At 41.2% G+C, this 21,134-nt stretch overlaps 1 protein-coding gene across 2 annotated transcripts in view; it reads right to left on the reverse strand.

Annotated features, from left to right (window-relative positions):
* The window catches only part of CCNC (cyclin C), a 174,054-nt gene that overhangs the window by 49,615 nt on the left and 103,305 nt on the right, over nucleotides 1-21,134 (reverse strand). For both annotated transcript variants that reach the window (XM_069235548.1, XM_069235550.1), the window contains exons 9-10: nucleotides 10,783-10,850; nucleotides 8,926-9,005 (exon numbers count right to left, since the gene is read on the reverse strand). In XM_069235548.1, coding sequence (XP_069091649.1) covers nucleotides 8,926-9,005; nucleotides 10,783-10,850 — 148 coding nt within the window. The remainder of the gene's footprint in view (nucleotides 1-8,925; nucleotides 9,006-10,782; nucleotides 10,851-21,134) is intronic.

A 21,134-nucleotide genomic window follows, 5' to 3' on the forward strand; every position in this document is an offset into this window, starting at 1 on the left:
GCAGCTCCATCAGTGCACCGCAGTTCACACACTCCAAGCCCTCAGCTGTGCCCGTGCCAGAAACCCACACACTATGTCTGACAACAGCACCTCTGTTTCTGAGCTTAGCTGAAAACAAGGCCATAAACCGGGCTGTTATCTTGGTCACATTTGGTCTGCCTGTCTATGGTATCTGGTGCTGAGAGCAAGTGAGGATGACTTGTAATTGCTTATAGCCTAGCCGCCCAGGCTTCTTACATCAGGGTCTGCAACAAAATTAGAAGTGTTATCTGCACACCACAAAATTGGTTTCATGAACTTTGGAATAAGCTGGGACTGCTTTTCATTTCCTGGTTTCTTAGTCAGCTATGCCTGACCTTTTCTTATTAAGTATTTCAGTGGTATTGTAAATTAACCTGCTACCTCCACTTGTGTCCCAACAAGCACACAGGAATGTTCCCCTCCATCCATAGGCCCTGCCCCCAAATGTAATCTGATGTCACCTAGGAAATCTTTGTATGGCGACCCTGCTCTTTCAGCTCTGCTACCCACATGCAGCTCAGCCAAAGCACCTCCCTCCAAGCACTCTGTGCCCACTGCTGTTCCTGTGCTGGGACCCCCCTCACCCACTTCTAATCCAAGCCCTTAGCCGTGCCAGAACCCCACACACACTGTCTGCCAGAGCACTTCAGTTCTTTCAGTCAGTACACTCTGCTGTTCCAGAACCAGCACCTCGGATGGACCTCCATCAGTGCACCTCAGTTCTACCCCGGGTGAGGTTGCTTCCTTTCCTATACTGGGACACTGCTCACATACAGTTCCATTACAGCAGCTCAATTCTAATATTCAGTCCCACTGCTAAGCCAATACTGGACCCAAAAGCCAGTGCACCTTCAGGCTAACATTCAACACCACTGTTGATGGGAACCACCACAGCTCCGCCAGAATCCATCAATTCTAACATTCAATGCACATTTCTTCTCAGTACTAATGCTCACACACACGTCCTACAGGACTCCTCGCTTCAGAGGCAATGTCACTCCCATACTGGGCCCCACTCGCAGCTTCACCAGGGCACCTCCAGGCTAACACTCTGCAACACTGGGACGCCAATACTAGCTTCCACAGATAGCTCCATTAACATCTCACTTCTGTCCTTGTGTGCCTGTTACTATTCGAGTACTGCAGCCCACATACAACTCTGTTAGTGCACCTTACCCCTAACCTGCAGCGCCCCATTATTCCAATACCAGGAATTACACAGCTCTCAGTTTCTCATTTCTCACCCGCTGCCTTTCTGTTATTCCAGCACTGGGTCGGGATGCAGCTCTGCCTATACCACCAATCCTGATCTGAAGCACCCCAATATTGCTGTATTGGTGTTCACATACAACTCTGCTAATGCAACTTCTGCCGTTTTGCGGTGCCCCCTGCTGTTCCACACTCCAACTTCTGTTTGAGGACGTGGAGGAGCCTATTAAATCTATTCTTAGCTGACATCTTTATTTGGGAGGGTCTGTTTTACGTATCTCACTCCGGCTCTTTCATTTAATCTGCTTACTCTCAATGTTTTCTTTCTCCCTCACTTTTTTCTTTCCAGCTCCTAAAATCGCCAAGTTAACAGTTCGCTTTTTTTTTCAACTGTTTATCTCTACTCCTCTACCTCTTTTTTTTCCCTCTTCCTTTTGCTACCTCCTCTTTCAAACTCGCAAAAACTTGGTTATTTTCCTTTCTTGTTTTGTTCCTTCATCAGGTGTTCATTCTTTCACTATTTTTTCTCTTCCCTTCATTCTTTCTTTGTCTTTTTTTATTTGCTCTTTCCTTTGTCTCAGAATGCGTCTTTACACTTTTTTTTTTTTTTTTTTTAGATCTTCCTTCCTTTCTGTCTCTGGTGTTTTTCTTAAATCCTTCTTTTTCCCGCCCGTATGTGGGAAATGCCTCGGTACATACAAAGCCCTGGTTCTTTCGCTGCTCGTTTCTCTCACCATCTCTTTTTTTCCTATAATGTTAATTTTTCTCTCTTTTCATTATTTTTCCTCTATCATTCATTCGCTAGCTTCCTTCCCTTTTTTCTGTTGTCTCACACGTTTGCTCTTTTTCTTCTTCGTTATGTTTTCAAATTCTCGTTCTTTCTTTCCCTTCTTTCTTTCCGACCCCATCTCTTTCTTTCTTTTGTTTGTTGTATTACTTTTGCTTCTCCTTTTCTGCCCCATTCGCTTTCTCTCCTGAGGCCTAGTTATCAAGGGAGCAACAGGTTCAGTGGCACTGAGGCCCAGGAACCTATGGACCGCACTCAACTCTAATTACTTCTGTATTTTTTTACCGAAATTGTAGTCAACCATTTTCCTTTCTTTCTCTAGGGAACATGACACCGTTACTACGCCACTTGTCCTCTCGATCTTTACTCCTGACTCCCTCTTTCCTTTTACCCTCCAATCCACCCCAAATTATATTTTTTTATGGTGTTTTGAACATTACACTCTAATGCCAAAAGTTTATTTCTGATAAAGGTTTATATGATAATTGTATATGCTTTAAGATGGAGGGAGAATCTAAATGGAAGTGCTTTAGTTAAATGCTGGGCCCTGGAATTACATGGCAGGCAAATATGAAATTATAAGGCAGGGTTGACAAATTTATGTAGCAAGAAAAGTCCAGTTATGAATTTACAATGCCAATGGCTCCAACTCAAGAAACTGTGAGACCTATTGAATTACATATGCTTGTTTTCTTTTGATGTTGTAGAGGCTGTGACTTTAGGTCTCAGTGTCATCAACTGCGTTCTCGATGTCAATGACTTGTGCAGCACAGACTGACATGTCTCAACGTTGTGTGTTTCCATGTCTATGGATGTCTCATTGCCAACGCCGACCTAGACGGCGAAGGCTGTCTCGGGGCAGAGGAGTCTCGACATCGGGGGGCGATGACTTTCTGTTGGAAGTGTGAATTTCGACCTTGAGTGTTGGGTGTACTCTGACGTAGAATGTTGAGCCAAACCCACATTCGACGGCGAACAAATAGGTATTTTTTTTCAACATCGACCGGGCCTGGTTTTAGATCGTTTTTCTCGAGATCTGCCTCTTATGTTTCTTTGGATGAGAAGAGGATGTTTTAGAGGACGATCGATGTTCCTCAAGACCTCTTAAGGATGATCCTCTCTCCTGGAGTCCATGGAGTTTTATCTTCTCTCTGTCCTTCAGGGTACACCTTGATAGATTCTGGCAGTGAGGACAGGAGTCTGGATGGTGGGCACTTGACAAACAGTGGAGGCATGTGTGACAGAATAAAAAGTATTTTCTGGCAGAAAAATAGACTGTCAGTAAAGCAGATACTGGCAGCTATCAAGAATCAATGGTTTGAAACTGTTTGGAAAATATTTTTCTGACTAGTTGAGTTAAAAAGGTGAGAGCTCAGTGTTCTAGGATCCAAAATGAAGGAGCTGGAAAAATGAACTGACTTGTCACCTGTGGGGCATGATGGGATTTAGGGGATACTGTGAGGTTCTTAAGGGAACAGTGCCAGTGTTATGCTAACTCTAAAAAAGCATATTGGCCAACAATGCCTCATGTTTCTTTTCCTTTTAAATAAAGGATTGTGGAAGGCTTCCTAGTCAGCTTTTTTTTTCAGTATGTACTGTGTAAAAGTTTTTCTACATCTACAAGGAGTTCTCCAGGGTCAAAGGGCGTGGGTGGGTCTATTCAATGCTTATGACTGATGAACACCCCCTGGAAGAAAGCCAATGTCTCTTCTTAAGCAAAAGTCCTGCTAAATCAATGCTTGATAGGTGAGGGAGATCTCTTTGAAGAAGAGAAAGTTCTTTCCTGTGTTTTTATGCTTCCTTTGTTGGGAGAAACAGTAGCTTTCCAGCACATCTTTGGCAACATATTGTTAGACAGTGAATAAAATCTCAAATCCTTTGTCCTTCTTGCCATGGCTCATCTCTCATTAAGGGTCTTATCGTGCAATTGTTGATTGATGCACACTTAGCATCTCAATATGTGATATGGCCAACCCCAAACAGTACTAAGTTGTTGGTGAGTGGGTCATATACTTAAAGGCTAAGTTGTGGTCTTTTTCTTAAAGAAATTAGATAAGGAAATATGCTGTTGAATAGAGGAAGCCCATGGATCTCACAAAAAATTAGTGTGGGGAAGAAAAACAGGCTTAGGGTGTTTGGTAGCACTTGTTATGGTTCTACAACACTGTTCAAAGAGCAGGAAAACTAATTGAGCTACGAGAATTAAACAAAAGTATATCTAATGACCATGACAAGACCAGGACAGCTTTAAATTCAGTATTCTGCTTGCAGCAAACAGGCCATTTATCAGCATGTATCCTATGCTGCACCTATTTCCACTCTGGAAGGTATACATCCACAAAGGTTTTAAAGCATAATTCTATTGCTATCACCTGGATACAGAACACTTTCATACAAAGAGGGTACAAGATAGATAAGTGATAGTTTACAAAATTAACTTCAACTTATGCCCTTGCCATGCACTACTTATGACGTCATATACTACATCACTCGTGACGTTCTATGACATTATTGATAATATGGCTGAAGACATCTGAAATTAAGTCATTGATGAAAGCACTGTGCATGGCAGAGGTTAGTTATATTTACTTCACAAAACTATAATTGGTGAATTTCAATAATTTTTTACTTTAAAATGTTATGTTTTAACTGATAGTCTAAAGTAACCATAAAGTCATTTCAACCATTGTTCTTTTTATTATATATTGTCTCTGTACCTTTTTTTTTTTATCATTGTCCAATGCATGCTCTCCTTAAAATTAACTTCTAGAGATGCCACTGGATTTGTTATTTGTAGCGCTTACCCAGACAATGTACAACCGGGAGGTTAAGGTTTGAAGGGCCTGGTTTCACGAGGAGATGGGACATTGTCCCATGTTGAATGAAGACGTGGTGAGGGCTTATCGAGCCCTGAATGATAATAGGTTTGTTTTCCTGGAATTGTTAGACCAATACAGTTGCAGTTTTATACACAGAATTAACATGCTTTCACAGGTAGCATCATCTTCCTGGCAGCACTATATGGAGTTCTTCTCTCGCAGTCCAGCCTGATGTAAACTATTTGCAGACCATGGAGCTCTGAAGGATAAAGAATATGGTTTCGGGGATTGAGGCAAATTGCAAGCATGTTATAGATGTAGGTTTAATCCAGCAACTAGAAGTTCAACTTTACAAGTCATTTTTTAATAGTTCACTTATAGGTTTGTCATGAAGCAGCTGTTTATCATTTTGATATGTTAGTAGTTTGTTGAGGCTTTCGGTGGGTTTAACAGTGATGAACTATTAATCTAAGTCCATCTGAAGATGGATCTGCTATAAATCTCCCTTCATCAGCTGCTTGTTGAGAAAAGATGGCCAACCTTTAGTAGTTTTCAACTCAGTTGTGGATGAGGTGATCTGATTATAACAGTAGAGAAGCTATGTTTTGTTAATTTAGGAGACTAGAGATGAGACAACTTGAACATCATTCGGAAATTAGAGCCAGGAGTTTATACTGGGATGACGTCCCAGTGGGCTCATTCTTTGTCTTTATGTTTGACACTAAACGTATATCAAATCAAACTTGTGGTTGATTGTGGTTACTGACATACATTTTGAACTCTGACATTCTATAATATGTTGACCTAACAGAAAACTTACCTCCAGAGTTACACTATTAAAGGTAATTGAGAAGTAAATGGGCAAGCTTTGATCTGGTCTTAAAATAAAGCAAAAAAAACATTATGCATACAAGATTCACATATAACAACTAAACATATTTGGTGCAGTGATTCCTATCATTTAGAGTGATGACAAGTGCACTGAAGTATTTGTTTCGAACTTTCCTCAATTGTGTGCGCAATCTAATATGCGACACATATACACCAGCAGCTAAAACTCAGTCTTGAAAGAATTTCCCCCCCAAAGCATATCAGATTACAACAGATAAGAATTTGTCTATTAAAATATTATTGCTACATACTCAAACTGAAAAGTGTTTCAAGTTAGTAGTATCAATTTTATCACCATCAAATAGCAAGTTGCTTCAGAAGGAGCAGCAGGGCAGAGTGTCTGATTTGAATGATCCTCCTTGTCCTGCTTCAGATTTTAGATTTCCTCACAACTGAACAAAGACTGATTGTCTGAACCTGATCAACAAGACTAAAACAGTGGTCTTTTGGAAGAGCACTTCACTGTGGGACTTCACCTGGTTGTTAACAGAGGTAGGACCAACACCCACCCCCGCCAACACATCCACGACCCATGCCAAGAACGTCAAGCTTGTCATCAACAGCACTCCCTGACCGCTCCCGGTCAATGCAGTTACTAGCTCATGCTTCGATATGCTCAAGACGCGTAGGAAGATTTTCAAATAGCTCCCAATCAGCACATGGAAAACAATCATGCACATTCTTGTCACAAGCAAACTGAACTACGGAAACACATATGCCAGGATCAACAAAACACTAACCAGAAGGCTGCAGACCGTTCACAACTCAGAGTTCCTCTCAACTTCCTATGCCTCACTTGCATCACACCTGAAGATGCTTGACTGACTCACCATACACAAAAGGCCACAGCTCAAACTTCTCACCCACACTTTCAAGGCACTGCATAACACCGGACCAGCACAGCTCAACAATTGCACCTGCTTTTGCAAACCTTCCAGTCACTTCTGCTTGTCCAGACAGCTCACGCATATGGAAACCCAGATCCATTCTATTAGATCACTCAACGCGTGAAACCACCTGCTGTTACACATAGAAGCCTTCTCTTCACTTATTGAATTGTGCAAAAAGCTGAAGACCTGGCTTTTTGAATAGCCCCACTAAGCCCTAGGATTGGCTAGACTCACTTGCTCAGTGCCAGGATACCCGCCTGGACGAAAGTACACTTAACAAATCTGCACCACTCAATAACGTTGCAATTTCGTGCTTTTTCTTTTTGGAATAAGGGTCCATAACCTCAAGGGCCATTTTTAAGGGTACATTTTTCACCAGTGCGATCCACAGATGTCTTACTTTGCTCAGCAATGCCAACACTGCCAATGAAGGGGAAAGCTGGCTCTACCATGTCTCACATATGCTAAGGGCCATTCTGCAAGCTACTGAGGTCTCACTTGAAATCCAAATGACTAAGAAAACAGGTACCACATGTATTGTCTCAAACATGTAACACAATCCCTCACAAAGCAAAGTGCTGAGTGCAATTCCAGAATCAATATATATATATATATATATATATATATATATATATGAAATTCACAAAAAATATATATATATATATCAAAGGTTAGATGGACGTTATACTTAGGATCTGAATTTACTCGCACAAAACCATAGAAATTTAGTAGTTATGGTTAGCTGAAGTAGTTCTAACCTGTGCCCTAGGGAAATTATAACTCTTGCCTTTAAGTGAATATCTAAGTTTTTTCAATTCTATTTCCTAACTATAACGTCCCTGTAACCTTTGTTTTTTTCAGTGAATTTCGATTTTTTTATTCTTTTACATTAAGCAATTTTAAATACATTAATCCAATCATCAGTGCGTACGGCCTTTGACCGTGCGCGGCTAAGATTGGTCATAGGGCCTGGCTTCTGTCAATCCCCTAACAAGCACCAATTCCAGCGCCATGCACAGCTTTTGCCAACCTGGTCCCTGGGGGAAGGATTATCTGGGCTGTCTTCATAGGTTTATTGAAAATAGCCCCTGAGTGAGAAGCCGCCGACATCTGGACAGAAGGAGCACCTTAGAGTGCTATACCACAGCCCTAACTCACCATCCAGCACCGTTGGCCCCTCGTGAGAGGCCCACCCACACCCTGACAGGAGAAGCATCTACCTGGACCGCTGATTTGCAGAGTGACTGCCTCCCTGCCGTTCGGGGCACGTGAGCAAGGCCCGCCGACAGCCACTGCAGCGGCAACCATCACTGTAGATGTTTGAGTTAAAGGGTGTTCTGAGCGCCAAACTGCTTTCTGAACATTGTACCACTGAACTAAATTACCTTAATGACTCTGAAACAAGCGCACACACATCTAGCACTTCTTTGATTAATTCCTGCACCAATTGCATCTCCTGATCTGACTGAATTTGTCATTTTTGTCTTGATTTACACTGATAAATATCCTACCCTGGTGTGGAGTCTGTGTGGTATTTTCACTGTGATCACTGGGTGTGTGCTGCACACATACTTTACACATTGCCTTCTAAGTTAAGCCTGCCTGCTCCGCGCCAAGCTACCACAGGGTGAGCACAGGTTAATTTAAGTTGTGCATTTAACTTACTCCGACTAGGAGTGTGGTCCTTACTTAGACAGGGCGCCTAATCCCTGCCAACTAAAGACCCAATTTCTAACACCATGATTTAGGAGCTCTCCTGATTTTACATTTTCACGCCATGAAACCACAAAGTGTGCATAAGAGCCTTATAAATGCTGGTACAAAAGCTTATTACCGATTCCTTTCCTTGTATTTTTCTTTCAAAACACAACTCTAATTTAGGGTCTATAAACTCTTATTTAATTTGTTGAATCTGTTAAATTAGCTATCTTTGTGCCTTAAAATAGACACAAACATAAGTAAATCAAAAAGCTGTTCTAGTGTAAAATGTTCTGAGATCCTACTCATGGCTGGAAATGTTCAAGGTTCATACAGTTAGCAAAGATTCCAAAAACTGAGAATTCTGATTTCATGATACAAGACCAAACAAGAAATGCTCAGTGACAGCAAATTCCCTTGAGATGCAAATAAGCAAGTGCTATCTAGATCTGAATAGAGTGATTAAAGGTATAACTAAACATCTATGAAAATGTCATAGCATTCTTATACGATTCAAAAGGCCTTTATTAGTTTATTACTAATAATTGCATATATGCTTAAAGTCTACATTCAATATGCCACCCATCCCCAGAATCAGAAAAATAATTACCTTCTCCATGTCAACAGATAACTCTGCAAACCACTGCTTTGCATCCTTCTGCTGGACAACACAAGTGACATGCAAGCAAGCTGCAAGACAGACAAGAATTCATGGAACGTCTTCAAGACACATCCAATCACAGAACTGCTACAACTGGCAGAACTCAAACATTACATTTGTTAGGTCAATATATGGAATTACCTACTTATGTTCCTTCTTCCTTTACCCACTTGTGGTTCCATTCCCTACTCGAGAATCCCTCCTTACAAGCATTCTCTTGCATACACTTTAACGCCGCAGAACTCTCCCTCCATACATCTGCCTCAGCCTAGATCATATTTTATTTATGTGGCTACTCAAAACTCATCTGCTCCTCTTATCTTACCAAACGTTCAGTCTCTAAAAATGGCTCATCAACAAAACCTTTTCAGCAAATGAAATAAAACCATTACTTTTGTTGTTGTATTGTGAAACGCTTCGATTCAAATAGGTTACACAACTGTGTTGGAAAAAAAGCTTAAATAAATTAACAACTTCACTCAAAATCTAATTGTGTTCACTACCTTAATTGTCTAATGCCCTTGGCACCTCAGGCCGCCAAATACCCAGTATTTGTAAACTCCACAGTGTAATCAGAGTGGCTGGATAATATTGAGAGCAGATTTGACAGTATTTGCAAGCCAAAAATTGTTTAGAAGTGCATTCTTTGGGCCAATACCTTAACAAAAACCTTTTAAACCCCATGATAGATTGCCAGAAGGAAAAAGGATTGAGCATTACCTTGTCAAATTATGGTAATCTCTCTACATGAGTATGTACAAAGGTGTAGAACAGAAGACGTGTCTCAGGCAAAGGCCTCTAAACATAATTATGTTCTATACTTTGAGCCAGTTTACTCTTCTCGACTTTGTGAAAACTATTTTGTCTGTGAAGACCTGTTACCAATCTGGCTCCTGCACTGCGTACTAACTGCAATTTATGTGTGAATTTTAAGAGTAACCTGTGGTAATTGAAGCTGAAATTTAACAACGATTTGTGAAACTGCAAGCAGATTAAATTGGGAGAGCCAGTAGTGGCAGACTTTGTGACCCTGCCATCGGGAATGCTGGTCACAAACTATAATGATACTTGCATAGGACCTACTGCACTAATTAATTGAAAATCGAATGCAAGATCATATTTTCTACTGAAACTTTAATATCATCCACAGGAACTGACCCTATTGTCTATTTAGAAGTATTTCTGGTCACCAATGTAATGTGCAAGTGCAAGCTTTTACATGAAACCTACTATGGTGTTCCAATGAAAGAAATTAGAATGTCAGCATATTTTGTTTCCTCTGTACTTAAACGTACTTACAAGCCATGGTCAACTATGAAATACTTAAGTAGCATCTGGCTGCATACCTCCTGCTGTCCACAACCTTCCTTAACTGTTGAGGTAAAAGCATCCTATTCTGAACTCAACCTCTTACACAGCTTTACATTAAGCAAGTGGATTAAGACACTACAAATGTTTTACCTTGCCACCAGGAGATGAACTCTCTAGGTTTAATGGCCACATTCATCCACAACTGTTCTATAGCAGTCATTTATTTACCTCCAACTGCATTTGTGCTTTGGCACAATACAGCTGCACTATTTTCACACAACTGCCAACATGAAAACAGACCTCCTGTTCCATAAATGCTATACTGGTAGTCATCTGAAATTGGGATGAAATAAAAATAAAGTGTCTCATTTTGCACCGCAAAATTAGCCGATTTGACTAAAGTGCCAGGGAGCCAATGGCACTGGTATATAGAATAAAAACACAACATAATATACATAAATACTAAGCAAGGCTTCAGCTTTCCTTCTTACGTACCTAAGGCAATCATGAAGGGAGGATACAGCAGGCAAAGATCAGTTCTGTAGGTGTCATTCACTATTCGCCTGTGTAAAGAAAAGAAACAAAACAATATTGCTGTTTATATTTTTAGTACATTTAAGTGTCAAACTATAGTCTTTCTTTGATCAGCCAAATATACAGCAATTATGGGACAGGCAACATGAAATGGGTGTAAATTGTCTATTTTAGAAAGCTTTTAAATTGTATCTCTTTAAACTGTATAGTAAGTGTTCAATTTGTATTGGTACCAATGTCCATTTAAGAACAGAAACTTGTCCACAGATTTGACTGCAGTACATGCAGTAAGGCCTCAGCAAGAATCAGTAAGTAACCTCCTTGTTATACAGGTTCACTTGTGTGATTTACTTTAAATTTACAACTCTCCCATCAGCAACTTAACAGACCAACTTAAAAACTTACATGATGAACTAGATAAGCTTGTGCTAAACTCATGTTCCCAGTATCAACCACAATTTTAATTTATTTTGGACTATGCACCTCTCTACCCAAGATAGGTGTGTGGATGCCAAGTAAGAACCATGTTCACAAAGAAGCTATCATATTAAGGCAATCCTCTACACAAGACCTGCCTAGTGCTTTCTTACACAACTTTTTCAACTAAATTTGTTAGCAACCCATGGTAAAGAAAAAAGATGCTCTAAAATAAAAAGTGCACAGGACCACAAGGCTTAATGCAAAAGAAGTGGAGCACTTCAAGCCATCTGGGCATTTGCTCAGACTGACCATGTGTAGCAGTAGTTTACAGCCATCTCCACCACAGAAATCTCCCTAATATGGACATAGTACAGAATGCTTAATTCTGTACTTCATCGGTGCACAAGGATAATATTCAGAAAAAAGGTCTGTTTTAGAAACAGACATTAGCAATACTGAAGTCGATCCAACAATGGAGTGTAAGAAAACAAAACAAGCATTTGCAATGCACTCGGGTCTCGCATTTGTCGGAGTTACAGCTGTTCACAGTTGTAAACTCCCAACCGGATTTTTCTTGCATTGCGCTGCTACAGTTCACATGTAATTATACTTATCGGCAAAAGTGCAATTATGAACCTAGCCGGCAAAAGTGCAATTAACTGTGTAACAAGGTCGATAGTATGCGAAGCGCTGGACTTTTGCCCAGCGAGATTGCGCTGCGAAAATAGAGAAAAAGTAGTCCACAAACCCAGGGAGCCTCGCATGTTTTCTGTACTTGGTCTCTGCGCTCGAGGAGGGCTAACCACCGGAAAAGGCATGACGTATTCGTGCCTTCCACTAATCAAAAGAAGCGGATTCTACGGGACGTCGACAGGGCTCCAAGTCCTTTTCTAATACCTAAAGCGTCTGGCTAGCGATACACATGCGGGAGCGCATGCGACGCAGGCTCTACCCTAAAAACTGATGGAGTTACTGATTTGCTTGGTCTACATACATGCTAAGGAATTCCCACACCAGATTATGCAAGATTTTTACTATATTTGGACAAGGCCTAAGAATGAAGGGTGTTCTGATTTAGGGAAAATACTTCTACAAAGAAACATGGGGCAACTGTTACACAAATATATTCTACAAAGAACAAAAACTATCAAAAGCCTTATTGCTTATATAACTAGACATGTGTTAGGAGGCTTCCAAATGCACAACTATACTGTGGCTTTGTTTTTTAATAAGCTTTGTTTAGCATGCAAAGTAAAAAAAACAAATGTAGTATACCACTGCGTGGATCTTTTCTGTCTGGAGTGTGCACACTCTTGTAAAGCCAGAACCCAGTGCCTTCTTTGGCATACCTCTTAAACCTGTTAAGACATGCTTCTCCTTTTCAGACACAGTAAAGGTAACTGAGAATACCTACTTTAAAACTATCTTCTCAATACTTGGAGCTCGTCACTTGCCACAATACACAAAACAAAACATGAATAAAGATGTGAGATAAAATGAATTTGACTGATCAGACGTTATGAAATTAATTTGCATCTCTGCCACTTTTCCAGATACGTTCCCGAGGCCAGGTAATAGCAATACTCTTCAAATCTGGGTGACAAGAATCCCCAAACATTACACTGTATTGTCAATAGTCTCCAGTCTCATTAACTGCTGAAGGGAAATGTAAGCAGACTAGAGGTACCTGTGGAATTGTTACCATTAAAGTGACAGAACAAATCACTCTCAGCCCGCAAAGGGGAAAATAAAATGTCAGGGAAACATTATCAAGTCAAAAGAAGACATAAGGCTGCGAAACATACGTGACTCTTTATATACATAACAAACCCATTGTCACAAATGTTTAACCCAGAGATAAAGTTGATTTAATGTTGTTATTCTTATGCTGTCAGACAGAAAACAATGGTGTGATTTACTGGCTTTCACACTGCAGACTATACTTCTGCACATTGACTGTATACGGATCCTTGGAAATAATCTAATGTCAGTAAGAACTGATGCTCCTACTGAGGGGAAAATATGTTTTTCAGAAAAGAAAAAAAATCAAAGCCCAAAATAACTTTTTTCAACATTACACAGTACCTAGACCCACTTTCAGTTTTATTGCCATCATGAATCTTTGAAAAAGGCGGTGATATATTTCCAGACTATTTTAGAGAAAGGATACATGTGGCACTAAAAACAGTCCTTGAGCCGACCCTGCTTAACAAACCGTCAGAGGATTTCTAGCCACTTCACTCAAAGGTTGGCAGGAGTATCTCTTATCTCCTCTTGGCAACTGAGCACATCATTCTTTCCTTGTGGGGGAAACCCGTTACACCAAACTAAGACCTCAAGCTTCATAAAGTTTGGCACTTTTTGGGTCACAAGAAGCTGGCCTATGACCTCAAGGATAACTCCACACTCTTGTTATGTTGATTCAGTCTTTTTCTGCTTCCTTTACATAAAACAATAAAAAATACTGAAACAAAGTATAAGCTCTTTAGAGATCCGGCTGATAAAGCCACTCTTCTCCTTCGAAGGATGAGGAGGGCTGGCGAAGAACACCAACAGGAATAATGGAGTCATGACTTTAGGCAAGAATGTCACCATAATCCTCGGCACCAGTGTGTCCAGAAAAATGGGGGTTTAGGGCTGTTGCACCCACAGTGCTTGAAGATCACTCATGCAATGATCTGAAGTGATCACAATGAGGAAGACAATCTTTAGTATCTGAAGAAGCAGCAAGGAGCCGTGCATCGGTACGAAGGGTATACACAGGAAAACGATCAAAACAAACTTCAGGCCCCAATGTGTCAACACAAACAGCTTGGGAGGCAACATGTGTGTCAAACCTATAATAAATGCCATCACAACAGAGGATTTGAAGAAAGACATATGGTCCGGAAAACTTAAGAAAGGCCGAAAGGGCATACAAGTAACCTTTAATAGTGTCCTCTCAAACACCTTTTCAGGCCAAAGGCAAAACCACCAGAACAACATCTGACAGTTTGGCTTGTAAATGGTTTGCCTCGCAAACTCCACACCAGCCATAAATGTGTCCTAAAGCTCGGTGAAAATGGATTTTATGGAAAGCTGCCTGGAGGTGAGGACGAAGTCCATCATTTCAGGTGTCAGATCAAAAGCAATTAACTGTTGTCGCTCAACCGCCACACATGGAGGTGTAGACTGTGCAGGGTCAGGAGAAGCACCCTCCTCTCCTGCTGAAGTGACAGAAGATGTACAATATAGCCTCAACTAAATAGGATCCTCTACGCGAGGGTCAGCTTGTTGACAGTAAAGCCCAAAAATGTAAGAGTCTGACCACTGTCCGTTAGTAGTCCACAACGGACTGCGACAAGGCTCTGTTGAGTAGCTGGTAATTAAGGTACAGGAACACATGTATTCCCTACTTCTGAAGGTGGCCAGCGACCCCTCCCGTAACATTCATTAACACCTGAGCGCTGAAGTAAGGTCAGAGTGAAGCAAAGTTTCCAGGCCCTACCACAAACTGCAGAAAACACCTGTGGGACTGCAGAACGAGTATTTGCAATAAGTCAGTCAAGCGCAATGTTGACATCTAGTTTCATAGGTTCAGATAAGAAAGTATCTGAAACAGCGTTAGTATTTTGAGCCTGTTTTCCCTCCGAAAGGTCATCAATGACCAGAGGTCCAGTGTAGGCCTCCATTCTTTTTCAGTATGAGGAAGTAGCACGAGTAGGACCACTTCTCTACGAATCAATAGGCAAAAAGAAGGTTGGCTGCTTGCACCAAGACTGCAGAGTGATATCAGTTTGGGGTGGGGATGAGGTGCTTGGGGGGCGAGAGATGGACGAAGAAATTAAAAGCAACGCTTTGAATGAGTTGCATGGCAATTGCCATGATGTTCTCAAGCCAGGGAAAAAATGTTGTATCCTACCAGCTGGGCATGTGCCTGTGATGGCAAACTGAATCAGATGGAAGCTACTGAAGCGGGGGACGATGAAACCTGCTGGTGCAAACAGCTCTCAGCCCCTTAAGGGCTGGGTCAGCTGCTGGAAGGGACTGGTGTTGCCTATTAGCCAAACCCCTGGGGTAGCCCTTAGACTTTCTATAAATTACTTGCCAGGAGTGGAGACAGTAGTTCCACAGATTGTGTTGTAGTGCAACTGTCTAGAGATTAATCAGCTTACTCTCCAAAAGGTCTGGACCCATCAAAAGACATACATTAGGGGATGCTTGCACATCTCCTGAAAACCCAGATGATCTCACCCAAGCATGCCTTCTAAGATTAACACTGGTGCCAATAGCTCTAATTATGAAGTCTAAAGCGCCCAAGAAGGCACATAGTACATATCTGACCACGTCCTGACCATCTTGTATTGTTTGGGCCAAAGAGATCTTGAGGTCTTCTGTGACAGCTGGAAAGCTCTTGCTGGCCATGTCCCACACAATCATATCTTTAAGCTGCATTGACTCCTAAACAGATGCAAGCATTTAGGACAGCGCCTTTGGGACCACTTATTTTTGTTATGTAAGAATTTCTTCACATCGATTAAAAGACTACCCCGCTTTAGGGTGTGGTTCTCTCCACTAGTCCTGAGGAGGCCCAGAGCCTGAAGGGGCCGAAACGCGTTGACTGCATATTTTCAAGAGGTTGCAACCAATGTTGAATTTTGTCTTTATGAACTTTATACCACAGGCCTTTCCATTTTTCCCTTTGATAATAAGGATGTTGTAGGTATGCAACTTATTATGCAACCATCTCTTACATGTGGCTCTTCTGCATAGTTGTTAATGGACACCACATGGCTTCCTGGCTAAGGAGAAGACTGTCGGACTAACCATTGATATTCTATGTTTATTGTACAGTGTTTTATGTTTTAAGTGTTTTTTGTATGAGACACACAAACCAGATGGTTTGGAAGTGTTTACCTTTGTTGATGTATACAAGAAAGACTGCTGTAATCAGAACAGTTGTCTTAGTTGGCGGGATGCAGCAAGATGTTTTGATTAAAAAGCAATTAAATTGCATGCTCAATGATTGATTTACTGCATCACTGATAGATATTTATGAGTGTATTTTTCCTACTATTTTACCTCTCTCTTTTTAGATATTGTTGGCCATGTCCCTCAAAGCATGGACGCAGCTAACCAAAATGCATACTGCGTTGAGAAAACTGGGTGCCAAGCTGCCCAAGAATAACATTTTCTTTCCCTGAAAGCCACAATTCTTTTGGACTCCCCAGCATTAGGACTGGTTCATGTCTGCACTACCAGGTTTTAAAGTGTAGGATATGTAGTCAGGAAATGCATGTCACCAGGGCCAGTCATGTTGACTAGGGGGAGAGAACATGGCTTAGTCCATGTTGCCATCATGATGTCGGTATGTCATGAAATGGCAAGATCAGTTCAGATGAAGTTGGTGCTGGTTGCAGAATTTTAATAAGCAAATCTACCTTCGTTTCAACAGTAGGTATTTATAAGTTGTTGAAGTCTGAGGTGTTATGGGACTCTAGAAGAGACCATAATCCCTTACTTGCCGCTTAATCATGGGAAAGCAATTCTGCACCTTTTAATCACGCTTTGTGGGTGCGGGTTTCAATTGAAGATTAGAGCCAAAAAATTAGCTGGAGCAAGGTTATTCCTAGCCAATTTTACATCAAGTTGTTTGGGGAGTGCTCCAAGGAGTTTTTAACTTGCCTGAATGAAGGTGTCTTGGGTGAGGATATTTTAACTTCCTTCTCCTTCTGCGCCACGGTGAGGTCAGTTCTATTGTTTAGTTGATCTAATTACCCTCCTACGAGATGGTTTGATCATACCTTCTTTATAACCCGTAATAAGCTTTTGGAGGCTCTGAAGGAGAAGCCCGGAGACAGATATAGAACTAAGTTGTGTCAACTAGATTACGATGTAGCTATTAAGAGGCAGAAACTCAAATTAAGGCAGGAAGCTTGGAGGGATCTGATGGACGCTTGAAACTCTAAAGACTGCTCTAAGTTTGGGTACTAACCAATGCACCATTCTTGGTACCGTCCTTAAAGAGCACTATTTCGCAGTTTGTTACCACAGATTCCTGGCTCAAGCACTAGGCAGCATACATGATGCTCCTGGATAAGTCTGCATCTCCTAACACAGCATTGTTGTTAACATTTAGCTAGGAGGCGATCAGGGATGCCATTATTGATCTTTCAAAGAAAAAAGCCCCTGGCCCTGATGCAGTACCGCTTGATGTTTTTAAATCCAACACTGATCTAGGGACACCCCTTTTAATCCATTATATCAATACAGCAAACCGGCGAGAACTTCCACCCTCATGGACAAATTCTGTTAGTGTTCCAATCTTTAAAAAGAGTAAGAATGACCGCTGCTGTTACTAGTGCATCTCTCCAATGGATTCTACTGCCAAAGTAAAAGGTAGAGTCCTGCTGCACAGGTTAATTGTGTGGGCTTGGGATCACAAGCTCCTGCCCAATGCAAAATGCGGTTTACAGCTAAGGAAGGGAATGGTAGACCAAGGTCTGAACCTTTATAATAAACTCATAACTAAGCACACCAGGGCAGAGGCGGGCTCTCCACTTTGGATTCAAGGATTTAAGCTCAGCCTTTGACAGGGTGAATAGGACCAAGCTCTGGAACATAATGCTAGGCATGAGTTTTGACAAAACCATATGGACTGCTTCTCCTAATGAGCTGCACTCTGACCTTACAGATACTGTCTATTATGGGTCTTTAGGGGAGAGTACAACTAAATGACTTAAACAGAGGTGTCAGACAAGGTTGCATATAGTTGCCTTTTTTATTTATCATATACATAAATAATCTGGAGAAGGTTCTTTGTGCGGAGGAGCATGATCTACCTAGGGTGAACGGACAGCCTATACCCGTCTTACTACATTGTTCTGATTTCTAGAACTGCTCTTGGTCTACAGTGACTGTCAGTTTTGTTGATTTCATGGACAGCCTCATTCTTACCACAAGTTATACCAAGTTAAAAATCATGGTATTTGGTCCTAAAAACACCTAAATCAGAGCCCATGACATTAAAGATAAAATGCTCAGCAAGGTTAAGACATTCCATTACCTCGGGATTCTCTTTGACTCCTCCCTTTGTTGCTCCCCTCTGGCTGGTGCTACAAGACACGCTTTCACAAGAAGTCTCTTTCTTTGGTTTTTGATTTTGCTTCCACAATTGGGCAAAAGTGTGCGTCTGCAATGCTAAAGATCTACCAAGCTAAACGTCTTACTACTGCAACTTATGGTGCTGAGGTGTGGGGGTACTCAAATTTACCACTCCTACAAACTACGGAGAATAGGTTTCTTAAGCATCTGCTCTCATTGCCTTGCAGTATTCCCTCCTTTGATGTCCACAAAGAGTTAGCCATTGGCTATATTTTTGACTTAGATGAATTTGGTCCCTGTGGTTAGCTGCTTGGCACAAGAAGGATCGTGAGCTCAACAGAGTCCCTATTAAAGACTGTCTAAACCTTGACTAAGCTAACAGTATCTCAGGGCTCAAATATGTCAAGGAGTGGCTTCCCAAACTAGGACGCCTCTATTTGTTCACCTTCCCAGAAACTATAACCAAAGCGGACATCATTTGGGTTAGGAATGCATTTATGTAATTAAAACCTGAAACTAGAGAATCTAGAGCATTGATTAGGTCTTCTGTGCCATCTTATATTCTGGTCCAATCTTTTCTTTCATTGGAACCTTATCTAACCAGTGAGCTGTCAAGTAACCAGTGCTTTTAGTTAACTTGCTTCAGGTTTAACCTAATACATCACCTGTTAAGGGATCCAAAGGGTTGGGCGAATGCTGAATTAGCTATTCCCTGCCAATAAAAGGGTTGTTCAGCTTAAGATAAAATACACTTTGTCCTTGTATGTCCTTTTTATCTGTTGATACGTTTACGTTTTTTAAAACCTATGTTTGTGAAGCGTAATTTCAGATGAGCCATGTCCACCCTGTTGCATCAGTAGATGCTGACTGACATCAGAAAATGTTACCATGTTGCTTGGTTTTCAAACTATGCAGTTAAAGTGAGGAATATTATGATTTTAGTCTGATGTATTGGTCCCAATGTTTGTTCATGCTTTCTCATTTTTAGCTGTAACTTGGAATGGTCTCATCTTGCTTTGACGATCAAAAAATATAATTTTAACTCTTGTGATTTTATTGATATTAAGCAGTAACATACCCAATAGTGAACGTCCGAATCAGTCCAGTAAGGGGTCCCAATGGGTCAGTTAGTTTCGGGGACAGGCCAGGCTGTGGAAGTCCAACTGGGGGAATCTGGGGGCATGAAGGCACGTTAAAGGGAGCCAGACGTGCTTGCAAAAAATTGGAGCATGAACACCCTAAAAGTCTTTATTTGTTGAGGAGTCTATGATGGCCTGGACCAACTGAGGGACTGGGTCTGTTACAGATGACAGCAGAGCAGTGCAAATTTTAGCTTGGTGCTCTTGTGCCTTCTAGATCAAGAACAGATACAAGTTTTGCGTGTTTTCTTGCAAGTACTAGAAAACTTTAGCCAGGAACTGGACCTTTGGCAAGAGTGGTCTCACGACCAGCACGAAGAACAGCCCCACTTCTTGGAGCAGGAATTGTGTTTTGACTACAACATCTTCCTATGAAGGGCGATGTAGAGCATTATCTCTTTTTCCAAGAACACTTTTGGGCAAATAAGGGCACACCTACTGTACAACCTAAAGTCATAACTGAAACCCTATCACCAGACCGGGCTCGAAAAATCTACTCGCCCACTCGCTATGGGGAGTTATATTTCATCAGGCCGAGCTATTTTTAGGACCTACTCTCCCCTCCTGGCGAGTTGACAAAGAACAGGTGCTTGGTTCAGTCAGAAAGAGGAGGAGCAATAAAGATGTCTTTAAATCTTGTTTTTGTCATATTTACTCTGTGTTCAGAGACAGAAGTCAAATCAGTTTGCCTTAAAATTAGTTTTTATCCTCACCGCAGAGTTCTAGGATTTTGACACAACATTTAAATAGCTAAGTCAACTGTACAAAAATTTCCAAAATATATTTCAGCAGTTGTGAAAGCCCATTGTTTGCACTTCTGCATGATGAAAACAATATTTTAATAGGATGAAAACAAACCAGAACACTTTACTTGGTTATGTACAGAGAATAAATATGTTTTCTGAAACCTGATTGTCACAGATCGTAATAGAGTGGAAGGATATCCGTCACATTTATGACGGAGAAATACCATCTGCCAAACTCTAAGTCAGGCCCCAAGACTCCCATGTCTGGTACAACCAAAACCTAAATGAAGAAAGGCAACAACCAAGACTAGCAGAGAGAAGGTGGAGAAAAACATCTTCTCCACATTTAATCCATCTCCTGGAGCTGAAAAACACTTACTTAAAAGGAACTTGGAATGTGAAAGCCTCAACTTAATAATGCCAATAAAACATTCAGGCAGACTCAAATAGTCAAGCACAGAACATGCCCTAAAACTACCACGTCAGTGATATTTCCTCCAAAACATTTGAGAAGTTTTATTTTTATTTTTACAAGATAAAAAAATCTAATGCTATCAGCAGTGAATGTGATGCAAACATGACTCAGCTGAACTACCACCAGGCCCCCCCCCCCCAAGAACAACACAAGTTCAAGGAGATGGCTTGTGGCCTGCAATCACCCCTACAAAGCCTAAAAACAACGACAGAGAGCAAAATCCTAACCCTCAGTGAAGGAGGCATTCAGAAGCCACCTCACACTTCACTGACCACGTTTCTTCATCACTCTCAGACTATTTTCCAACTTTTTTCCCCTCTATGGACCAAGATTGTAAATGCATAGTTCACCTAAGGCACAACCCCAGCCAACCTACAAATTGGGCAAGTAACACCACTTCTGAAAAGGACCTGAGCTGACTAAGGATAGTTCAGTCTAGCAACCAACTTT

This window comes from Pleurodeles waltl, chromosome 5 (genome assembly GCF_031143425.1).
Source record: "Pleurodeles waltl isolate 20211129_DDA chromosome 5, aPleWal1.hap1.20221129, whole genome shotgun sequence".
In the NCBI taxonomy this organism is placed as follows: domain Eukaryota; kingdom Metazoa; phylum Chordata; class Amphibia; order Caudata; family Salamandridae; genus Pleurodeles; species Pleurodeles waltl.